Genomic DNA, 22,281 nt, shown 5'->3' on the forward strand with positions numbered 1-22,281 from the left:
TAAAATCACATAATTTCATCAAAATATGTCCAAGTTGAACATAATGCATTGAAGCATTTTTATCATAGCTGCCCTGTTCTTCCCCACCCGAAAAAAAAAAAGAAAAGAAAAAAAAAAAAACTCTGACACTATAGGGAAATTGGCAAAATAAATTATGGTATAAATAAATATTTGATTTTGAATTTTTTGGGGGGGGGCGGTACTAGGGATTGAACTCAGGGGCACTTGGCCACTGAGCCACATCCCAGCCCTATTTTGTATTTTATTTAGAGACAGGGTCTCACTGAGTTCCTTTGTGCCTTGCTTTTGCTGAGTCTGGCTTTGAACTTGCAATCCTTCTGTCTCAGACTCCCAAGCATATGGGATTAAAGGCATGTGCCACCGCGCCCAGCTTGAAATTTTTTTTTTTTTTTACTATTTTTTTAGTTGTCAATGAACCATTATTTTATTTATTGATATCTGGTGCTGAGAATCACGCATGCTAGGCAAGTGCTCTGCCACTGAGTCACAACCCCAGCCCTTGAAATTTTTTTTTTTTTTTAAGAGAGAGAGAGAGAGAGAATTTTCAACATTTATTTTTTAGTTATCGGCGGATACAACATCTTTGTTTGTACGTGGTGCTGAGGATCGAACCTGGGCCGCACGCATGCCAGGCGAGCGCGCTACCGCTTGAGCCACATCCCTAGCCCCCCTTGAAATTTTTAATAAAAAAATTATAGATTTTTGAATACTGTTAGGTGATGGGCAGTGCTTTTAATAGCTTGTGAAGAGGTAGATGCTGACATATTAGAAAAGCAATTCATGAAACAGGATATATAATGTGATTAAAATTTGTTTTAAATTTTTTGTCCTAGGGCTGGGGTTATGGCTCAGTGGTAGAGTGCTTGCCTAACACATGTGGGGCACTGGGTTCAATCCTTAGGATCACATAACAGTAAATAAATAAAATAAAAAGGTGTTGTGTTCATCTGCAACTAAAAAAGTATTAAATTTTGTTGTTGTTGTTCTAGGAAAAAATTAAAACATATATGTACCAAAATGCTTACATTGGTTTATCTTTGGGTGCTAAAACATGAGTTTTCTTTTTTCTTCTGTATTTCTAAAAGGTTCTATAATTAATATGTATTACATATATACTAAAAAATGAAATAGTTTGTAGGCCAGGTATAGTGGTGCTCACCTGTAATCTCAGCACTAAGGCTGAGGCAGCGGGATCACAAGTTGAAAGCCAGCCTCATTAACTTAGACCCTGTCACAAAATTTAAAAAGGGCTGGGGATGTGGCTCAGTAGTTAAGTGCCCCTGGGTTCAATCCCTGGTGTCCCACCCCCACAAAAAAGAGTTGCAAAAATAAAATAGTATGGTATCTAGTATTTAACATTTTTATAGTATTTAATATACAAAATAAAGATCAATATTTAGCTAGGCATAGTGGCACATTCCTGTAATCCTAGAGACTCGGGATTGAGGAAAACATTTGTTTGTTTTGTTTTATTGAAGGGAGGATGTATTCCTGTTAAATGGAACCATTTAGCCCAACAAGAGATTAATATTTTATTTATTTATTGCAATGCTGGTGATCTAACTTGGGGCCTTGCCAAGCGTGCTAGGCAAGTACTCTACCAATGAGTTACATCACCGGTCTATCCCAGTATTTTAAAATGAATTCCAAATTAGTGATTCTTTGAAGTTTAAATGATAAAGATGCTGAAAAACACTTTATAATTTGGTCAGGGTTTTTTGTTTTTGTTTTTGTTTTGTACCAAGGATTGGACCACTCAGCCACATCCCCAGCCCTTTTTAAATTTTTTAAATTTTTGAGACAGTGTCTCACTAAGTTGCTTAAGGCCTCATTAAATTGCTGAGATTGGGTTCAAACTTGTGATCCTTGTGCCTCAGCCTCCCAAGCTCCTGTTGATTACAGGGTGGACCACCAGGCCCACTTGGTTGGGTATTTTATTTTGGTGTTATTTCTACTGATTTTTGTCCTTAAGAAATAAGTATCTTTAGTGATGTATGTTAAACTGCTGCTTTTAACCTATCTGCTTTAAGTCTATCTACTTAACTAATTTGATTCATTTTAAAATTTCATGTAGGCTAAAGTGATGGCCAATGAGGAGAAAAAATTTCAGCAACATATTCAGGCCCAACAGAAGAAAGAACTGAATAGCTTTTTGGAGTCCCAGAAAAGAGAATATAAACTTCGAAAAGAACAGCTTAAAGAGGTACTTATTTTGTACAAATTTTGTGTCAGTTCCTGCTTATTAATTATATTGAATGGTTCTCACTCATAAAGCATGTAGGGTAAAATTTTCTTTTATTGGCTGTGACCATTAAATGCGTATCAGCTTATACAAAGATATTGATTATAATTCATTACCCTTAACTGCTTGAGTTTCCTGGTTCAAGAGGATCTTTAAAAGAACCTTTCCTGAAAAATGTACATTATTTCACTTATAATAGTTTTCCTTAGTGCCTATTAATTAACTGACTCATTAGAAATAAAAATACCTGAGAAAAATAAACACTGCAAGATCAAATCTTAAGGGGGCTGGGGTGTAGCTTGGTGGTTAAGTGCTTGCCTCACAAGTGTGAGGCGCTGGGTTTGATCCTTAGCACATAAAAAAATAAAGATTAGGGAAAAATAAAAAAAAAAGATCACATCTTAAAATTGGACATTTTAACTACATCCCCAGCCCTATTAAATTTTTATTTTGCAACGAGTATTGCTAAGTTGCTAAGGGCCTTGCTAAATTGCTGAGGCTGGCCTTGAACTTGGATCCTCCTGCCTCACCCTCCGAGGTCACCTATGATTACAAGCATATACCACCACCATATATGGCATCACTCTCACAAACTACTCATTTATATGCTTTTTATTTGTATTTATTCAAATATCTTATAAACTAAACTTGTAAAGAATTGATCTCTTTATAGAGATCTTTATAGCCAGGCTTGGGTAGCACATGCCTGTAATCCCAGCAAGTTGGGAGCCGGAGTCAGGAGGATCTAAAATTCGAGGCCCTAAGCAACTTAGTGAGATCCTGTCTCAAATAAAAGAATGAGGAGCTTGGGATGTGGCTCAGTGGTAGAGTACTTGCCTAGCATGTGTGAGGCACTGGGTTCAATTCTCAGTACCACATAGAATAAGTGAATAAAATAAAAGTATTGTGTTCATCTGTAACTAAAAAAAAAATTTTTTTTTAAATAAATAAATTTTTAAAATAAAAGAATGAGAAAATGGCTGGGGATGGGGATGTAACTCAGTGATAAAAACTCCCCTGGGTTCAATCTACAGTACCCCCAACACCCCCCAAAAAGTAGTGATTTCTGAAAAGAAAATACAGATTAGTAGTCTCTGAAGAATCATACCTAGGAAAGATAGTTGATTTATATTTTATATAATGTTGATACTCTTTAGGTTGAAAACATTATTAATTAGCATCCTAGGGTTTTCCTCTTTGAATATATCATTAGGGCTTTTTTCATTTTGCCCATTGTAAATGCATTTTCGTGGTAGTTTTTGAGATGATATTTAAGATGATATAGAAAGCATTTGTTTTGATTTGTTCAGTGGTTACTAATGCTGAAAATGAAGTAAATTTCTGTTCTAATCACGGTTTTGCTGATTTTCCATTTACTTTCTAGTTCTTTTACATTAAGTTTATCTATAATTTTGTTGAAAACATAGTATCAAGAATGTAAATTGAGGACTAGGGTTATGGCTCAGTGGCAGAACACTTGCCTAGCATGTGTGAGCTGCTGAGTTCGATTCTCAGTACCACATATCAATAAATAAAATAAAAGTCATTGACAACTAAAAAATATTTTTTAAAAAAAGAATGTAGGGCTGGGGATGTGGCTCAAGTGGTAGCGTGCTCGCCTGGCATGCGTGCGGCGCGGGTTCGATCCTCAGCACCACATACAAAACAAAGATGTTGTGTCCGCCGATAACTAAAAAATAAATATTAAAATTCTCTCTCTCTCTCCCTCTCAAAAAAAAAGAATGTAAATTGAGATGATATTTTACTTTGTTTTAGCCCTAATTTTAATTCCTATGTAATTTTTTTTTTTCGGAAAACACTGCCTCTGTCTTCTAGGGAATGCTTTAAAGAAGGATGTGTTTTACTTTATTAACCAATCATTCTGTCCTTTAAAGCTAGGAACCATCAAGATGTAACTGCGTAAAGCTAGAAAGTATGCAGGTTTTCTAGAATACATATATCTTTTTGTTGTTGTTGTTGTTAAATATTTATTTTTTAGTTGTACAGAATACCTTTATTTTATTTATTTATTTATTCTTATGTGGTGCTGAGGATCGAACCCAGGGCCTTGCACATGCTAGGCGAGCACTCTACTGCTGAGCCACAACCCCAGCCCCACATATATCTTTTTCTTGTCCTGTTTCATAAGTAACTCAAGAAAGAGGAAAATATTGCCTGCTTTCTCCAGATTATTACCCTGTCTGATCATTAGAGAAAAAGCTATTAAATACTTCTATTTAAGTTTACCATATACTGATTGACACATTCATACAGCTAATTATGTATCATGAACTGAGTTTTTGTTGTTGTTTTTATGTTGCCAGGAGCTGAATGAAAACCAGAGCACCCCTAAAAAAGAAAAACAAGAGTGGCTTTCAAAGCAGAAGGAGAATATACAACATTTCCAAGCAGAAGAAGAAGCTAACCTTCTTCGACGTCAGAGACAATACCTAGAGCTGGAATGCCGTCGCTTCAAGAGAAGAATGTTACTTGGACGGCATAACTTGGAGCAGGACCTTGTCAGGGAGGTGTGTGTGTGAATGATGTGAAAATAATAATCCTTTATCACCAGACTCTTTCCTGAATATATGCCAGTCACATCCCACTTTCAGAGCCTTTGTACTTATTTTTTTCTGTGCTTGAGTCATTCTTTCCCAGATAATCACTGGACTTGTTTTCTCTTTTCTTTGTTTTACTCAAATGTCACCTGCCTAGACTTGCCTTCCCTGATTACCAAATCTTTTTCCCTTTGAACAGTCAGTCCTTGTACTTTCCCCTCTTATGCACACACACACATACTTTGGAGGAAATGGAGTCTGTTTCCCCTCACTAGAATTGAAGTTGTATAAAATTTGCAGACTCTGTTCAGTTCTTTATATTATTGTCAGTCTGGCCCATAGTAGGCATTTAATAAACAACTTAAATAATATATGAATAAGAGAAATATTATTTTTAAATATGGGGATTAATTGGTCAATCTTTGCCTCTGATTTGAAATGGATACTATTAATGTTGCCATTTAAGATTTTTTATAATTATGTTAGCTATTAATTGGGCAAATAATGTAGAAACTTATGCCAGTGAAAACAGTTGTCCTCATGATCAGGACCTGTTAACATAAATAAATTTATTTCTGGGAGTGGATTAAAAGCTTCAAATGTAGCATAATTTTGCAGATAGTCTAATAATCAAAGCAATGTTAATAAAACGTATCCGTGAGATTAAAAAAAACTTAAAAAGAGATAATATCTAGTCTTGGTGGTGGCATGGATTATTGGACACTCTTAGTAAGAGTATCAGTTACTACTGCCCTTTTGGAGCATAGTTTAGCAGTAGTATTTTGGTTTTTGTTTTTAGGAGGTTTTGTTTATTTGTTTTTGTGATGCTGGGAATTGAACCCAGGACCTCATGCATGACCAGCAAGCATTCTACAACTGAACCACATCCCTAGCCACTAGCCCTGGCTTTTAAAATACATGTATGTATGCTTTTATCTACTTCTTGAGTTCTTATCCTCTAAAACAAAAACATGATTATATGATATGTTATATATAGATGTTTATTGAAACAGTTAAAAATCAAAAAATGGAAACAATGTAGTTATCCAGTCATATAGGAATAGTTGGGGGTGGGGAATGCTAACACAAAAGTCAGGTGTGGTTAGCTCATGCCTGCAATCCCAGTGGCTTGGGAGGCTAAAGACAGGAGAATAACAAGTTCAAATCCACCTTCAGTAACTTTGAGGCACTAATCAACTCAGTGAGACCCTGTGTCTAAATTAAAATATAAAATAGGGCTGGGGATGTGGCTCAATGGTTGAGTGCCCCTGAGTTCAATCCCTATGGGAGACCAACCTTACACATGACTGAGTCACACTCCCTGGCTGGGTGCTGAGGTGCTCAGTCACAGGGCAAGGGCAAGGGATTATATTACAAAGGATCAGCTTCACCCATGGGGCTGTAGCAAGACACACCCATGCACGAGACACCGCCCACATTTCTGTGAGTGAGCACCTCAGCACCCAGCCAGGGAGTGTGACTCAGTCACGTATAAGGTTGGTCTCCCACAAATCCCCAGTACTAAAAAATAAAATGGTATCAACAAAGCAGTATTTGAGCCAGTAATGGCAGCACATACCTGCAATCCCAGCTACTCAGGAGGCCAAGGCAGGAGTTCCAGGGCAGCCTGGACAACTTAGTGATATCCTGTCTCAGAATAAAAAGCTAAAATGGCTGGAGTTACAGTTCAGTGTTAAAATGCCTCTGGGTTCAGTATCCAGTACCAAAAAAGGTGGGGGCGGGGAGAGGCCAGTAGCTTTCAGTGAAACTTTTGAAAAGTTTTTAACTACTGATCTTATCTGGAGGTAGATATATATTACACTGTTAAGTGAAAAGAGCAAGTTAAACATGCCTGAAATGTATATTATTGAAACTATGTTTTTTAAATAATGAATATGTCACAAATAAAAAGAGAAAAGATGAGAAGCATATGCACCAAACTCTTGGCTTCTGGGGAGAGGGTTTGCAGGAACTAAGGGAGGGTGAATATGACTTTTACATAATGTGTATATATGCACTTGTTCTTTTTGATCTTAAAAATTTTTTTTTGTTTTAAGAATAACATTTATTGAACACCTTTGCTGGGTAGTATTCTGAGGACTTTTTATTTATGAACTTATTTCTTCCTCACATTAAATCTGTGAAACAAGACTGGGGGCGTGAGGGTTTTGTGTTTTACTATGTTCTTAGCATGCACAGGCCCTAAATTTTACCCCCAGTACCTCCAGAAATAAAAGAAATCACAAAACCCTAATATTTACTATGTAGCTATAATTGAAGCAGAGGTTTAATTGCATCTTTTTTTTCCCCCTTAGAATTTTGTTTTTTTCTGTCATTGTACAGCTGTAAATTATACCTTTGTCTTTTGTGTTATGGAATAGGAGTTAAACAAAAGACAGACTCAAAAGGACTTAGAGCATGCCATGTTACTACGACAGCATGAATCCATGCAAGAACTGGAGTTTCGCCACCTCAACACAATTCAGAAGATGCGCTGTGAGTTGATCAGATTGCAGCATCAAACTGAGCTCACTAATCAGCTGGAATATAATAAGCGAAGGGAACGAGAACTAAGGCGAAAGCATGTCATGGAAGTTCGACAACAGCCTAAGAGTTTGAAGGTATCTTTAGTGTAAGCTTCTTGACAAAGGGGATAAAAGATTAAAGGCATCCATAGAAGCAGGAAAAAACTAAGACAAATGTCTGGTCACTACGAAATTGAGCAGCCTTTTCGCTTTTTAGCATCTTCAGTGGGTTTCAGTGCTTGTCAACTGCAGATATTAGCTTATGTATTTCTCTTCAAAGTACAAACAAATGGCTAAAACTTTCTACTGTGGGAAGTACCAGGAAATAAAAACCAAGATTCTCATTTTAAATATATCCAGTATCCACTGGGTGCCTTGATGCATGCCTGTAATTTCATCAACTCAGGAGGCAGAGACAGGAGAATCACAGACTAAGACCAGTCTTAGCAATGTGGTGAGACCCTGCCTCATAAAAATAATATAAAGTAAAAAAAGACTGGGGATATAGCTTAGTGGTAAAGTGCCCCTGGGTTCAGTCACTAGTACCAAAGTAAATACATGTACCCAGTGTCCTATGCTCGGATTATATTTCCCATGTCAACAGTCTGTTCGCTTCTCTCTTTTGTCTCAAGTAATATAGTTTTGAAATATTTATTTGCTCTAAAGGTGATTTATATGAAATATAAAAATAAAGTATTTCCCTTTCTTCCCTTGTCTGTTCAGCTACCTTGTCTATTCCCTTTTACCAAACTTGTGATTTAACAGTTCACAATTCTAAGAAAATTTCAAATTTTATAACTTGTAATGAGCATAGAAAATTGAATCGAATGAATCTTGTGTGTGTGTGTGTGTGTGTGTGTGTGTGTGTGAGAGAGAGAGAGAGAGAGAGAGAGAGAGAGAGAGATACTAGGGATTGTACCCAGGGGCACTTAATCACTAAACCACATCCCCAGACCTTTGTATTTTTTGAGACAGAGGGTCTCACTAAGTTGCTTAGGGCCTCACTAAGTTGCTGAGGCTGGCTTTGAACTCAAAATCCTCTTTGCTCAGCTTCCCCAAACTGCTGGGATTACTTTAAAACATTCTTATTAATTGAGTTCATAGAATAGCCTGTGATTTAACATGTCTGTTAAATTAATTATGGTTTTAAAGCCAGCAGCACTCAGAACTAAACCAAATTAAAAGTTTGTTTTTTTCTAATTATACAATAAATCTGATATGACTAATTTCTCTGGGGCTTGAGTAAAGAATAATTGTTTGACTCTTTCTGTGTCCTGTTGTTAGAGCCTTTTTAATTTCAGAACTTATTAAAACCTAATATATTTTTTTCTTATATGCTACATAATAAATGAAGAGAAAATGTTTCACAGTTATAATCAGACTTTTAAATAGGATACTTCTATCTGATGACAAATGAGCCCAGGGTCTTACTCTAGTAGGGGGCGGAAAAATCTCCATTTTCCTCTTTATTAAAGTTTATCTCTTCAAAGGTCAATTTGAACAATACATTATAGTTTCTAACACCAAGTCCTGTTTGTGTTTATTTAAGTTCAGTGATTGCCTCCTCCAACCTTCTGTAAAACTTTTAAACTGGAGAAGGGGAGACTTCATATTTAGCACATATATATGTTGACTAAGATTTGTATGGTGGGAGGGTGTTTCCACGGAATACCTGCTGCCTACTCTGCTGTTTCTTCAGTTGCCATCCAGATGATCCTTTTTTGTCAATGTTATGAGAGTAGAGATAATGTAATGTTTTTCTTGTTTTCACTTGAATCAAACATTGAGGGATGTAGTTTATTCTTGGTATAAAGCATTAATCTTATTTACATTGAAGAAAAAACTTTTAAGGAGGTTCCCCCCACCTTATTTGGCAGTGGTATGTAATGATTACAATTTTCTTTGCACAACAATAAACAAATTTTTTAAAAATGTACTTTTATATTAGTTTTTTAAATATAGTTGTAGGTGGACAGCATGCCTTTATTTTATTTATTTTTTTAATGTGGTACTGAGGATCGAACCCAGTGCCTCACATATGCTAGGCAAGTCTCTGCCACTGAGCTATAGCCCCAGCCAGTAAACAATTTTTTTTAGTTGGATGTGGTGGCACATTCCTGTGTTTCCAGCAACTCGGGAGTCTGAGGCAGGAGGGTTGCAAGTTGGAGGCCAGCCTCAACAATTTAGTGAGGTCCTAAGTAACTCTAGAGAGACCGTGTCTCAAAATAAAAGCCCTGGTGTAGTGGAACACGCCTGCTAAGGAGGCTGAGGCAGGAGGACCTCAAGTTCAAAGCCAGCCTCAGCAATGGCAAAGTGCTAAGCAAGTCAGTGAGACCCTGTCTCTAAATAAAATACAAAAACAGGGTTGGGGATATGACTCAGTGGTCGAATGCCCCTGAATTCAACCCCTGGAATGCCAAAATAAAAATAAAAAGGTAAATAAAAACAAGCTAGGATTGTGGCTCAGTGGTTAAGCATGCCTGGGTTAAATCCCCAATACGCGCCTCCAAAAACAAGAGTAGACCATTACTAAGTATCTTTCTACTTAATTTATTCTCTTAAGATATCTAAAAGATAATTATAATAACATTATTAATATTAACCAGCTACTAATACAAACTTCTAGTCATCCTCAAGTTTGGTACATAGAATGGACAAAGGAAGTATGGTCTATTATAGACTGTGTAGTTAGAGTTGAGATTGTCATTAAAAGAAATTGGAGGAAAGGTATTTTAAATGATAAACAGAATAAAGGTCTGGGGCTGTAGTTCAGTGGCAGAGTACTTGCCTAGAATGTTTGAAGCACTGGATCTGATCCTTAGCACCAAATAAAAATAAACACATAAAATAAAAGCATTTTGTCTGTCTACAACTACAAAAAAAAAAAAAAAAAAAAAACCCAACAGAATAAATATGCTTTATTTTCTGTCTCAGATATCTGATGAAAATTTGACTTGCTAATAAAGTGCTTTTATTACTCTTAATTCTTAAGAAATTTAGTTTTTGATTATGTTTTATGTTTTGATTATGTTTTATTATGATTATACATAGTTTTTAAGTAATTTTATATTTACTCCTATCACTAAATTTACTAGTGAAATAATGAGTATTGCTTGAAGTCCTGTGATAAAATATTTGTTGTTGTTGTTGTGAAAATGCATAGAATCCAGTAGTTTGGCCTAAGAGCCAAATGCAAAAAGTACCTGCAACCTTAGCATCTGACCTTTTTGGTTTTCCTCTTATTAGACTTTATTTGAGTATGCACAAGATATACCAAATGCAGTATGTTAAAACTTACATACATCCATCTTTTTTCTTCCCAGTCTAAAGAACTCCAAATAAAAAAGCAGTTTCAGGATACCTGCAAAATCCAAACCAGACAGTACAAAGCATTAAGAAATCACCTACTGGAGACTACACCAAAGAGTGAGCATAAAGCTGTTCTGAAAAGGCTCAAGGAGGAGCAGACCCGCAAGTTAGCCATCTTGGCTGAACAGTATGATCACAGCATTAATGAAATGCTCTCCACACAGGCTGTGAGTTTGCTTTATTTAGGCAAAACAAATTTAGTGCCTCTTTCCTTCTACCACTGAAGAAAATCCCAACAATTAAAATATTTGTTGAAAACGATAGCTCTTCTGAAGCTAGGGAAACAGTAGTAGTGATCCATATTCTTCCTTTTCTCAGCATTACTTGGAAATGTTGTGATCTGTATAGAATTCTCACTGAAACATTTAAGAGGTTCTATATCAGCTCCATTCAGGAACAGAGCCCAGTAGCTTTAGAAGATTGCAACAGGAGCTTTGGTATGCAAAAAGTAGTAGTATATTGGAAATCCAAATGGTCACATTTGAGTGCAAATAAAATATATTGAAAATTTCTTTGTAAAGGGACAGATGATAAATATTTTAAGCTTTGCAGACCAGGAAGCATAGTTGAGGATATATGTGAGTATTTACATAACCATTTAAAGTATAATCATTTCCGAATATAAAAATCATACATAGCTGGGCATGATGATGCATTCCTATAATCCCGGTGGCTCAGGGGGCTGAGGCAGGAGCATTGCAAATTCAAAGCCAGCATCAACAACTTAGCAAGACCCTGTCTCAAAAAATAAAAAGGGCTAGGGATGTGGTTTAATGGCTAAGTGGCCCTTGGCTTCAATCCATGGTATCCCCCAAACATCATTCATAACTTGAGGGCTGTAAAGCAGCCACCTATATAGTTGATTGTCCTTTGTTGTATAGTTATTTCCACTAGGGAGGAAGAAATTGAATTTTATATTACCAAATCAGATTCTAGGTTTTTCATAAGAAAAATGTAGTTATTCAACCACCCTTCAAATAGCTTATGATAGCTTTATCTTCATAATGCCATCATTGGTTATTGTGCCTTTCTTTATCAGATATGTTTACTCCTGGACACATGAGAAAACAATTACATAGCATACAAAAGAGTAGTCTGTTTTCTATCACTCCTTCTCCTTTCCATAAGTCATGAATAGATAACTCACAGTGGGATATATCTGTTTTCTTTTGCTTTCAGCTGCGTTTGGATGAAGCACAGGAAGCAGAGTGCCAGGTTTTGAAGATGCAGCTGCAGCAGGAACTGGAGCTGTTGAATGCATATCAGAGCAAAATCAAGATGCAGGCTGAGGCACAACATGATCGGGAGCTTCGGGAGCTTGAACAGAGGGTCTCCCTCCGCAGGGCACTCTTAGAACAAAAGGTATAAATAATAGAAGGAAGATAATTATCCTAGTATGTGCTTTTATCAAAAACATTTTATAAATATGTGCTTTATATTGACAGGTTACATTACATTTCTTTCATAATACCTTATGTCCTTAATTCTAGTTTGGTACAATTTTTTTTTTTTTTTGGTTGCTCTTGGTTTTTTTGTTTGTTTGTTTGTTTTTTAGTTCTAGATGGACACAATACCTTTATTTTATTTGTTTATTTTTATGTGGTGCTGGGGATTGAACCCAGTGCCTCACACATGCTAGGCAAGTGCTCTACCACTGAGCTACAATCCTGAGCCCTTGGTACGGTTTTTATTTTTACTTTTATTTAAAATTACTAATTCAGTAATGAACCTTATAAATAATGAGTTCTAAAAATCAAAGGATATAGTTTAATAGTAGTTGTTGGAGAAAGAATTTGAGGTTGTATGCAGTTAGTTGAATTGTGAGAGTAGCAGCTCTGGCTCCATGTTCCTCACTTCTTTTGTATACCTAGCTCTACCTAAGGAGGTTGGAGAGAGACTTGAATAGTGAAGAAAAAGAACTGCAGTAATTGCCTGGGAGAGGCAGGGAAAAGGATCAGGAATATGTACTTTACTCATACATCCTTGGCCTGGAACTATACAGATTGGTGGAAGATTACTGAGGGACAGAAGGTAAAACCAGTTCCACACAGGTGAAAAGTTAGGCTGAAAAATGTTACTTTCTGGTACACCTTTACTTTTTTCTAACTTTTTCTTTGTCAGATATATAGAGAATAGAACTAGAATCTCCAAATTCATTTCCATCCTTTAGGATACTAAGGAATGTTTGTGTGTGTGTGTGTGTGTGTATGTGTGTGTGTGTGTGTGTGTGTGTGTGTGTGTGTGTATTGGGAAATTATAAGAAATGGTAGAATATCAGTTGTACCCAGGATTCAGAGCTATGTTCCAGAATTCTAAGTTTCCAACAGCTGGTATAGTCTCAAGTCTTTTGGGCACTGTTAATACCTGCCTATCAGTCCTCTTAAAATTGTCACTGTTTGTAGATTATAGGCCTGTAGATTGTCCTCTATTTCCTGCAGCTCTTGTGATAAAAATAGAATACTTTATTAAATTAAAAAATATATATATATTTTGTTAGTGGTGATGGTACTAGGGATTGAATCTTAGGCCTCGCTTATGTGAGACATGTGCAATATCACTGAGCCACACTCTTACAGTCCCCTTAAATGTAACTCTTTTTAAAAACACAAAAAGAAGATGTTACTATTTCTCTTTTTGTTGGTTTTTGGTTGATTTTGGTTTTGAGACAGTCTCGCCATGTTGCTGAGACTGGCCTTGAAAACTTTGGGGGTTTTTTTGGTACTGGGGATTGAACCCAGGGGCGCTTTACCACTGAGCTATATATCCCCAGTTTTTTTATTTTTTATTTTGAGACAGTGTTTGCTAAATTGCTGAGGCTGGTTTCAAACTTGTGATCCTCCTGCCTCAGCCTCCCCAGGCTGTGTGTGGGATTATAGGTTTGTGCCACTGCTTCCACCTTGGCCTTGAACTCTTGATTTCCCTGCCTCAGTCTCCCAAATAGCTGGGATTACAGGCTTGTACCACTAGCCCAGCCCCTTTCTTTCTTTTCTTTTTTTCTCTTAAATTTATTTTTCAACTGATATAGGAAATGTTATAACATAAAAACTGTACAAGGATGTTACTGTTTCTCTGGCACAACTGTCTTTATTACCAGCTTCTATGAGAGATGCATATTTCTAAAAAAAAATCTGTCAGGTTTCAACTTTTATATTTAAAATAATTATCACTTGAAGGAAAACTCCTATGGTATTTTAGCAATGGTGGTGTGGGAAAAATATGGGTACTATTCTAAGTATGGTTGTACTTTTAGCTCCACCTAGTGGTGTAGAGTTAAAGGTCAACTTGCACTTTTTCAGAAAGGTCTTATTTTAATACATGAAAAAATTCTTATGTTGGAAAAGTCTAGTAAAGTGTAAGTATAATACCAATATCCATTGATGAATGTGCAGTGGCACTATTGTACATTATCAGTGCACATTGGGTAGCAATTTAGAGGTGTATATTGAGCCCACAAAATGCTAAGAATTTAAAACTTTGAGCATTCTAAGGAAAAGGAATAATAGTATAAGGAAAACAATAGGCAAATATGTTACTTGTAACATTTAGTAATAACTTAAAATAATCTAGCCATCTAAAGTAGAGTATAATTTAACTAATTAAATAAATATGACTAAGCTACTAATAAAATCCCACCCACCCACCCCAGTCCTGGGGATTAAACCTAGGTCCTTGCACATCTTGCACATGCTAATAAGCACTTGCTTTGTCACTGAGCTATATCCCCAGTACCACAAATAAACTCTTACTCAGTCATTTAAATAAGGCCTTCAGGAAAGTATTAACATAGAACTGGGCCCAGTGGCATATGCCTGTAATCCTAGCAGCTTATGAGGCCGAGGCAGAAGAATCACAAGTTCAAAGCCAACCTCAGCAACTTACTGAGGCCCTGAGCAACTTAGCAAGACCTTGTCTTTAAGTAAAATATAAAAAGGGTTGGGGTGTAGTACAGTGATTAAGCGCTCCTGAGTCCAATCCCTGGTACCAAAAGAAAAGAGAGTTAACATGGGAAAATGCTTGTGGTATTTGAATAAAGTAGAAAAAGGCAAATTGTACTTAAATTGAAGTAGTGTTGGTAGTGGCTATATTAATATGTTAGACTTATTGGGGGGGGACTGGGGATTGAACTCAGGGGCACTTAACCTCTGAGCCACATTCCCAGCCCTATTTTGTATTTTATTTAGAGACAGGGTCTCACTGAGTTGCTAAGTGCCACGCCTGCAGCTGACTTTGAACTGTGATCCTCCTGTCTCAGCTTTTCATTAGGATTACAAGGCCTGTGCCACCTTGCCCAGCTGATTGTTTTGTTTTTTTTTTAATGTGGTTTAAAATACATAAGATGCTGTAGTATTTAAAAGAAGAAAAGAACAAAAGGATGATAAATCTATAGTGCTTTGAGATGTTACTTGGTTTGTGGGGCTGTTTACATTTCAAGTGAAGTACATGATTTCATGGCAGTCTGAGGTCAGTTGACATTCACCAAGATTATGAATCCTATCTACAAAAACTGAAAAATATGGGTTGAAGTTATTACTTAGCAGTAGACTGTGTAAGATATCTTTGAAAAGGCTCTGAGTTTAATCTCCAGCACCAAAAAGCCCCCTAGAGTGAATGTTAATGGTCCCTAGAGTGAATGTTAATGAATGTAGTAATTCTGTGTTTGAAGACTACTTTAAGCTTCAAGTGAACAAAAAATTGTTTCTTTAGGTTGAGATACTAAAAACAGAGACTTGGTTATATGTGAAATCTTTCTTTGCCTGGGGGCCGTGTACCAGGGATTGAATTTAGGGGCACTTGACCCCTGAGCCACATCCCCAGCCCTGTTTTGTATTTTATTTAGAGACAGGGTCTCACTGAATTGCTTAGTGCCTTGAAGTTGCTGAGGTTGACTTTGAACCTGAGAACCTCCTGCCTCAGCCCCCTGAGCTGCTAGGATTACGGGCATGCGTCACCGCACCCAGCCAGTATATATGAAATCTATTTTCAATTTTTCTCATCCTTCATTTACATTGTTTTTGGCTTAAGTAACAACATAATTATAAATGTTAAGTTCCATGTGAATTTTACACATGAATAAAAAAGTAATAGTATTTCCAAAGTATAGTTTTTTTGGTTTTTTGGTACCAGGTATTTAACCCAGGGGCATTGAACCACTGAGCCATGTCCCCTGCCCTGCCCTTCCCTTAATTTTTCATTTTGAGATAGAGTCTTGCTAAATTGCCCCTCCTTTAATTTTTTTCATTTTGAGATAGAGTCTTGCTAAATTGCTGAGCCTGGCCTTGAACTTGCAGTCCTCTTGACTCAGCCTCCTGAGTTGCTGGGAATTATAGACACGTACCACCATGCCCTGCTAGATGGCCTTTTATTATTATTATTATCTCATTTAATTTTCTCCCAATATTTTATTTAGTATCAACATCTTAGTTGATAATGTTTAAGTAAGAATTAATAATTGGAATATCTACAAGACCTTTCTTTTTGAAAATGAAAATATTCACACAAGAAGATCATAATTGGTTTCTAAGAAGATAGGTTGGGAAAGCCTCTCAGAAGTTTAATTATGGTAACTACCTGCTTAGGAAAACCACTTATCTAGTTTGTAGTAATAAATAACATGTTTTAAAAGGAATAAAGAGTAACCTGTCACAAATCTTAGATTTGAATTTTATTTAGTTGAAAAAAATTCTAGAATATTCAAGACCCTAGGTTGATCCCCACCCAGCATTGCCAACAAAAAGAAAAAAGAAAAAAAGGTATGACAAAACTTAGCAGCATAAAAAATTGAAGCAATGCTTACTGGGAAATATTGATAAGTATTAATTTGTTTATTTTTTCCTCCTTTTACATTTTGTATTGGTGCATTATAGTTATACATAATGATGGGATTTGTTGTTACATATTTGTACATGTACACAATATAACTGGGCCAGTATCACTCCCCAGCACTTCTTCCCTCTCCTCTATTCCCATGCCTTTCTTCTACTGATCTACCTTTGAATTTCATGAGATCCCTGCCCTCCCCACCCCTCCCCTTGACCTTCTGAATTTGGGTTATTTCCCTTAACATAATGGTCTCAATTTCATTTTTCTTTATGACTCAGTAAAACTCTATTGTATATGTATATCACATTTTCTCTATTGATTTACACTTAGGCTGGTTTCACATAGTTTGGCTATTTTGAATTGTGCTGCTATAAACATGAATATGCCTGTATCACTATAGTATAATGATTTTAATTCTTGAAGATAAGTACTGAGGAGTGATATAGCTGGGTCATATGGTGGTTCCATACCTAGTGTTTTTTTTTTTTAATTTATTTTTATTCTATTTTGTTATATATGACAGCAGAATACATTACAATCCATATTACACATATAGAGCACAATTTTTCAAATCTCTGGTTGTACATAAAGTATATTCACATCTTTCATGTATTCATACATGTACTTAGGGTAATGATGTCCATCTCATTCCACTGTCTTTTTTACCCCCATGCCCGCCTCTTTTCCCCTTCCACGACTTTACCCTATCTAGAGTTCGTCTAATCCTCCCATGTTCCCTCTCCCAACTCCACTATGAATCAGCCTCTTATATCAGAGAAAACATTTAGCATTTGGTTTTTTGGGACTGGACAACTTCTTAGCATTATATCCTCCACGTTCATTCATCAACCTGCAAATACCATGATTTTATTCTCTTTTGTTGCTGAGTAATATTCCGTTGTGTATACATACCACATTCTCTTTATCTATTCATCTACTGAAGGACATATAGGTTGGTTCCACAGTTTAGCTGTTGTGAATTGTGCTGCTATAAACTTTGATGTGGCTGTGTCCCTGTAGTATGCTGTTTTTAAGTCCTTTGGGAATAGACTGAGGAATGGGATAGCTGGGTCAAATAGTGTTCCATTCCCAGTTTTCTAAGGAATTTCCATACTGCTTTCCATAATGGCTGCACCATTTTGCAGTCCCACCAGCAATGTAAGAGTGTGCCTTTTCCCCCACATCCTCACCAACACTTATTGTTGTTTGTATTCTTAATAGCTGCCATTCTAACTGGAGTGAGATGAAATCTTAGATTGGTTTTGGCTTGCATTTCTCTAGTTGCTAGAGATGTTGAACATTTTTTTATATATTTATTGATTGATTGTGTATCATCTTCTGAGAAGTGTATTCAGTTCCTTGGCCCATTTATTGATTGGGTTATTTGTTTTTTGGTGTTTTATCTTTTTGAGTTCTTTATATACTCTAAAGATTAGTGTTCTATTTAATGCATATCTAGTCTTTTGAGGAACCTCTATACTGATTTCCATAGTGCTTATACTAATTTACAATCATTTCAACAGTGTAAAAGTGTTCCCTTTTCTCCACATCCTCTTCAGTATTTATTATTGTTTGTTTTTGATGGCTGGTATTCTGACTGGTGTAAGATGAAATCTCAGTATGGTTTTGATTTGCATTTCCCTAATTGCTAATGATTGGAACATTTTTTCATATATTTATTGGCCATTTGTATTTTTTCTTTTGAGAAATGTCGTTTAATTCATTTACCCATTTATTAGTTGGGTTATTTGGGGAGGGGGTTATTGTTGTTTTGCATTCTTTATAGATTCTGGATATTAATTTGGCAGAATAGTAGCAAAGATTTTCTCCCATTCTGTAAGTTCTCTCTTCACATTCCTAATTATTTCCTTTGCTGTGCAGAAGCTTTTTAATTTGATGTCATCCCATTTATTAACACTTGGCATTGCTTCCTGAGTGTTAGGAGTCCTACTGAAAGTTGTTGCCTGTGCCTTTATGCTGGAGTGTTGGCCCTACGTTTTCTTCTAGGACTTGCATAGTTTCTGGTCTAATTCCTATGTCTTTGATCCATTTTTCGTTGATTTTTGTGCAGGGTGAGAGATAAGAGTCTACTTTCATTCTTCTATGTATGGATAACCAGTTTTCCAGGCTCCACTGGTTCAAAAGCCTACCTTTTCTCAAGTGAATGTTTTTGGTATATTTGTTAAGGATCAGATGATTTGTCTCTGTGTTCTTCTATTCTGTTTCATTGATTTTATTATTTTATCATGAGTTCCCTTCAGATATAAGAAAGAGGGATAGAGGCAGAGAGAGAGAAAGAGAGAATTTTTTAAATATTTATTTTCTAGTTTTTTTTGCGGACACAACATCTTTGTTTGTATGTGGTGCTGAGGATCGAACCCGGGCCGCACGCATGCCAGGCGAGCGTACTACCGCTTGAGCCACATCCCCAGCCCCTTACATTCTTATTTAAAAGAAAAACCGAATCCTTAAAGATGTGTAAATTTAATTCTGTATGAATTGGGTATTTTATAGAAATATTAAAATAATGGGAAAATTATTTTACAGATACTTGTGTAGAAGTGGGGGGTACCAAGGTTGAACTGGGAAAAGTAGTCTGTGAGCTACATCCCCAGTTCTACATGTTTTGTTAAACTTGGAAAATATTGAGAAGCATAAAAAGAACTTAAAATTTGTCCTTCATTCTACCACTGAGAAATTACCACATTTAACAATTTAATCTCTCTCAGAAGAAATCATGTTTAATCTGTATCCTCCTTCAACTTTCATATAAAATGCCTTTCTAAACCTATTTTATTAACATTTTTACACTTAGAATACAAATTTTTTAAATTACTTTTTTATTTTTTGTAGTTGTAAAATAGACAGAATGCCTTTATTTGTTTATTTTTATGTGGTTCTGAGGATCAAACCCAGTGCCTCACACGTTAGGCAAGGTCTCTGCCACTGAACTACGGCCCCAACCCCCTTTTTATTTAAAAAAAAAAATTGTTATATATGGACACAATACCTTTGTTTGTTTGTTTGTTTTATATGTGGTGCTGAGTATCGAACCCCGTGCCTCACACGTGCTACACAAGCACTCTACCACTGAACCACAACCCCAGCCCTAGAATACAAATTCTTATTTATTTGTTTGTTTATTTATTTATTTATTAGTTTTTTAGATTAATACAATATCTTTATTTTATTTTTATGTGGTTCTGAGGATCGAACCCAGTGCCTCATGTGTGCTAGGCGAGGACTCTACCACTAAGCCACAATCCCAAATTTAAATTTAAATCCCAGTTTTAAATTCTTAAAACTCTTATTTTTACCTATTTATTTTTGGGGGGTACTGGAATTTTTTTGTTTCCCCTTTTTGAAACAGGGTCTCCCTAATTTGCCCAAGCTTGCCTCAAATATATAGTCTTCTTGCCTTACCCTCCCGAGTTGCTGGGATTGCAAATGTGCTTGCTACTGTGCCCAGCTTAATTCTTTTTTTTTTTTTTTAAAGAGAGAGAGATGAGAGAGAGAGAGAGAGAATTTTTTAATATTTATTTATTTTAGTTCTCGGCAGACACAACATCTTTGTTTGTATGTGGTGCTGAGGATCGAACCCAGGCCGCACGCATGCCAGGCGAGCGCGCTATCGCTTGAGCTACATCCCCAGCCCCCACAGCTTAATTCTTAAACTCTTCTTACTCCAGTGCATTCTGGCGTGTTTATACATTCCCAGACACCACTTATTATTTCTCCATGCCTTTCCACCTTTCCTGTGTTAAAAAAATATCTTTTCCTGCCTTGTGCATCTGGTCAACTTCTATTGTTCCTTTAAAATCCAGTATATAAACCATCTTTTTTTGAGAAGATTTATTTGCCCCTTAACACTTCCATATAATGTAAATTATTTCATCCTATATCTATAAATCTCTTATGTGTTATAATATTCTATTGCAATCTTGTATGTGCTTTCTATGTAAAAGATGTGTATTTTTTAAAGGGCACTTTTATAAACTTGATGTATAAAAAACTAAACATATTTGTTCAGCTAGATTTCTGTAGGAACAATGACTATTAAAAATATGGATAGGACTTTGAAATCACATTAATTACAGTTAATAACCATAATTCCATTGTTATATCTAACAAAATTAATAATAACTTTGTAGTTCATATCTAAATTTCCCCTATTATCTCAAAAAAGTCCCCCACCCCCTCGGTATTGGGGATTGGACCCTGAGGTGCTTTACCACTGAGCCACATCCCCAACCCTTTTTTAAATTTTGAGACAGGGTCTAAGTTGCTGAGGGCCTTGCTGAGTTGCTGAGACTGGCCTTGATACTGTGATCCTCCTGCCTTAGCCTCCCAAGTTGCTGAGGTTACACTGTGCAAGGCAAAACAATACTCTTTACAGTTGGTTTATTTGGACTGAAGCCCAAACAAGGTCCATACATTTGGCTAATTGCCTTTTAAGCTTTCTTGTCTATCGGTACTCTTTACCTTATTTTAATTATGAGTTGAATCATGCACTACAGAAATGTATAAATTCTGGGTTTGGCTGATTATATCATCATGGTGTCATCTATATTTTCCTCTCTTCTACTTGCTATTTTCTATAATATATTTTCTACAAACTGATAGTTAGATCCAGAAGCATGATTGTATTTAGGTTCAGTTTTTTTTCTTTCAGTTTTTTTTTCGAGGATTTTTCATAAGGGTTACTGTGTCCTTTTGCATTACATTAAGACATTTATAATGTGTTATCCCACTTTAAGGTAATATTAATATTAGTTGATAGATTCAAGTATTGTCAATCCAGTCATCCAATAAAAGTTCTCCTTTAACCTTTTTTTTTGGTACCAGGTATTGAACCCAAGGACACTTCACCACTGAGCCACACCCCCAGCCCTATTTATTTATTTATTTGTTTGTTTGTTTGTTTGTTTATTTTTTGAGATAGGGTCTTGCTAAGTTCTTAGGGCCTCAGCCTCCTAAGCCACTGAAATTACAGGCATGTAGCACCACACTCATCTTCCTTCAACTTTTAAAAACTGGACTTTATTATATATTTTTCTATATAAATTATTTACTTACTTATAATACTTTCCAATTTTCCATAATGAATTATGATGGTCACCCAGCCACTATTGATTTATTGTACATAGTCTCTTACCTTTTTATGATATATCATAGTTTTTTGTTTTTCATTTAAGGGTTGGTTCCATCTGGAATGTACCTTTGTATATGGCATAAAATGGGGTTCCATTTTTATTGCCCTCTAGATGGTTGGCCAGTTTTCCTGTATTATTTATTTTTGTCTTATCTCGAATTAACTAATGCTTTGTTCTGCATATGGGTGTGTGTGTGTGTGTGTGTGTCTGTTTCTTTCTTTCTCTCTCTCTCTCTCTCCCTCCCTCTCTCTCCCTCTCTCCCTCCCTCCCTCCCTCCCTCCCTCCCCCCTCTCTCTTTCTCTGTCTTGCTGGGGATTGAACTACTCAGGGCCTCATGAGTGTTAGCTGAGTTCTCTACCACTGAGTTATAGCCCTGTTCTGCCTTAAAAACCTAAGTAGGATCTGAATTCATTCTGATTCTGTTTCACCAATCTATTCCTACACCAATATTTATTTTATTTATTAGAGTGACATTTTGGTATCTGATAAAGCTGATTTCCTCTCACTCATTTGCATTTTCCAACAACTTCTTACCTGATGGATTTAGCAACCATCCATGATAATTGTCTTAATTTATTATTTCAATAGAGGTT

The 22,281-nt window shown here is 36.1% G+C and overlaps 1 protein-coding gene across 1 annotated transcript in view; it reads left to right on the forward strand.

Annotated features, from left to right (window-relative positions):
* The window catches only part of Taok1 (TAO kinase 1), a 133,443-nt gene that overhangs the window by 101,620 nt on the left and 9,542 nt on the right, over positions 1-22,281 (forward strand). Inside the window, exons 15-19 of the mRNA XM_076869280.1 lie at positions 2,096-2,224; positions 4,588-4,791; positions 7,203-7,442; positions 10,670-10,882; positions 11,895-12,077. Coding sequence (XP_076725395.1) covers positions 2,096-2,224; positions 4,588-4,791; positions 7,203-7,442; positions 10,670-10,882; positions 11,895-12,077 — 969 coding nt within the window. The remainder of the gene's footprint in view (positions 1-2,095; positions 2,225-4,587; positions 4,792-7,202; positions 7,443-10,669; positions 10,883-11,894; positions 12,078-22,281) is intronic.

This window comes from Callospermophilus lateralis, chromosome 11, assembly GCF_048772815.1.
Source record: "Callospermophilus lateralis isolate mCalLat2 chromosome 11, mCalLat2.hap1, whole genome shotgun sequence".
Lineage (NCBI taxonomy): Eukaryota > Metazoa > Chordata > Mammalia > Rodentia > Sciuridae > Callospermophilus > Callospermophilus lateralis.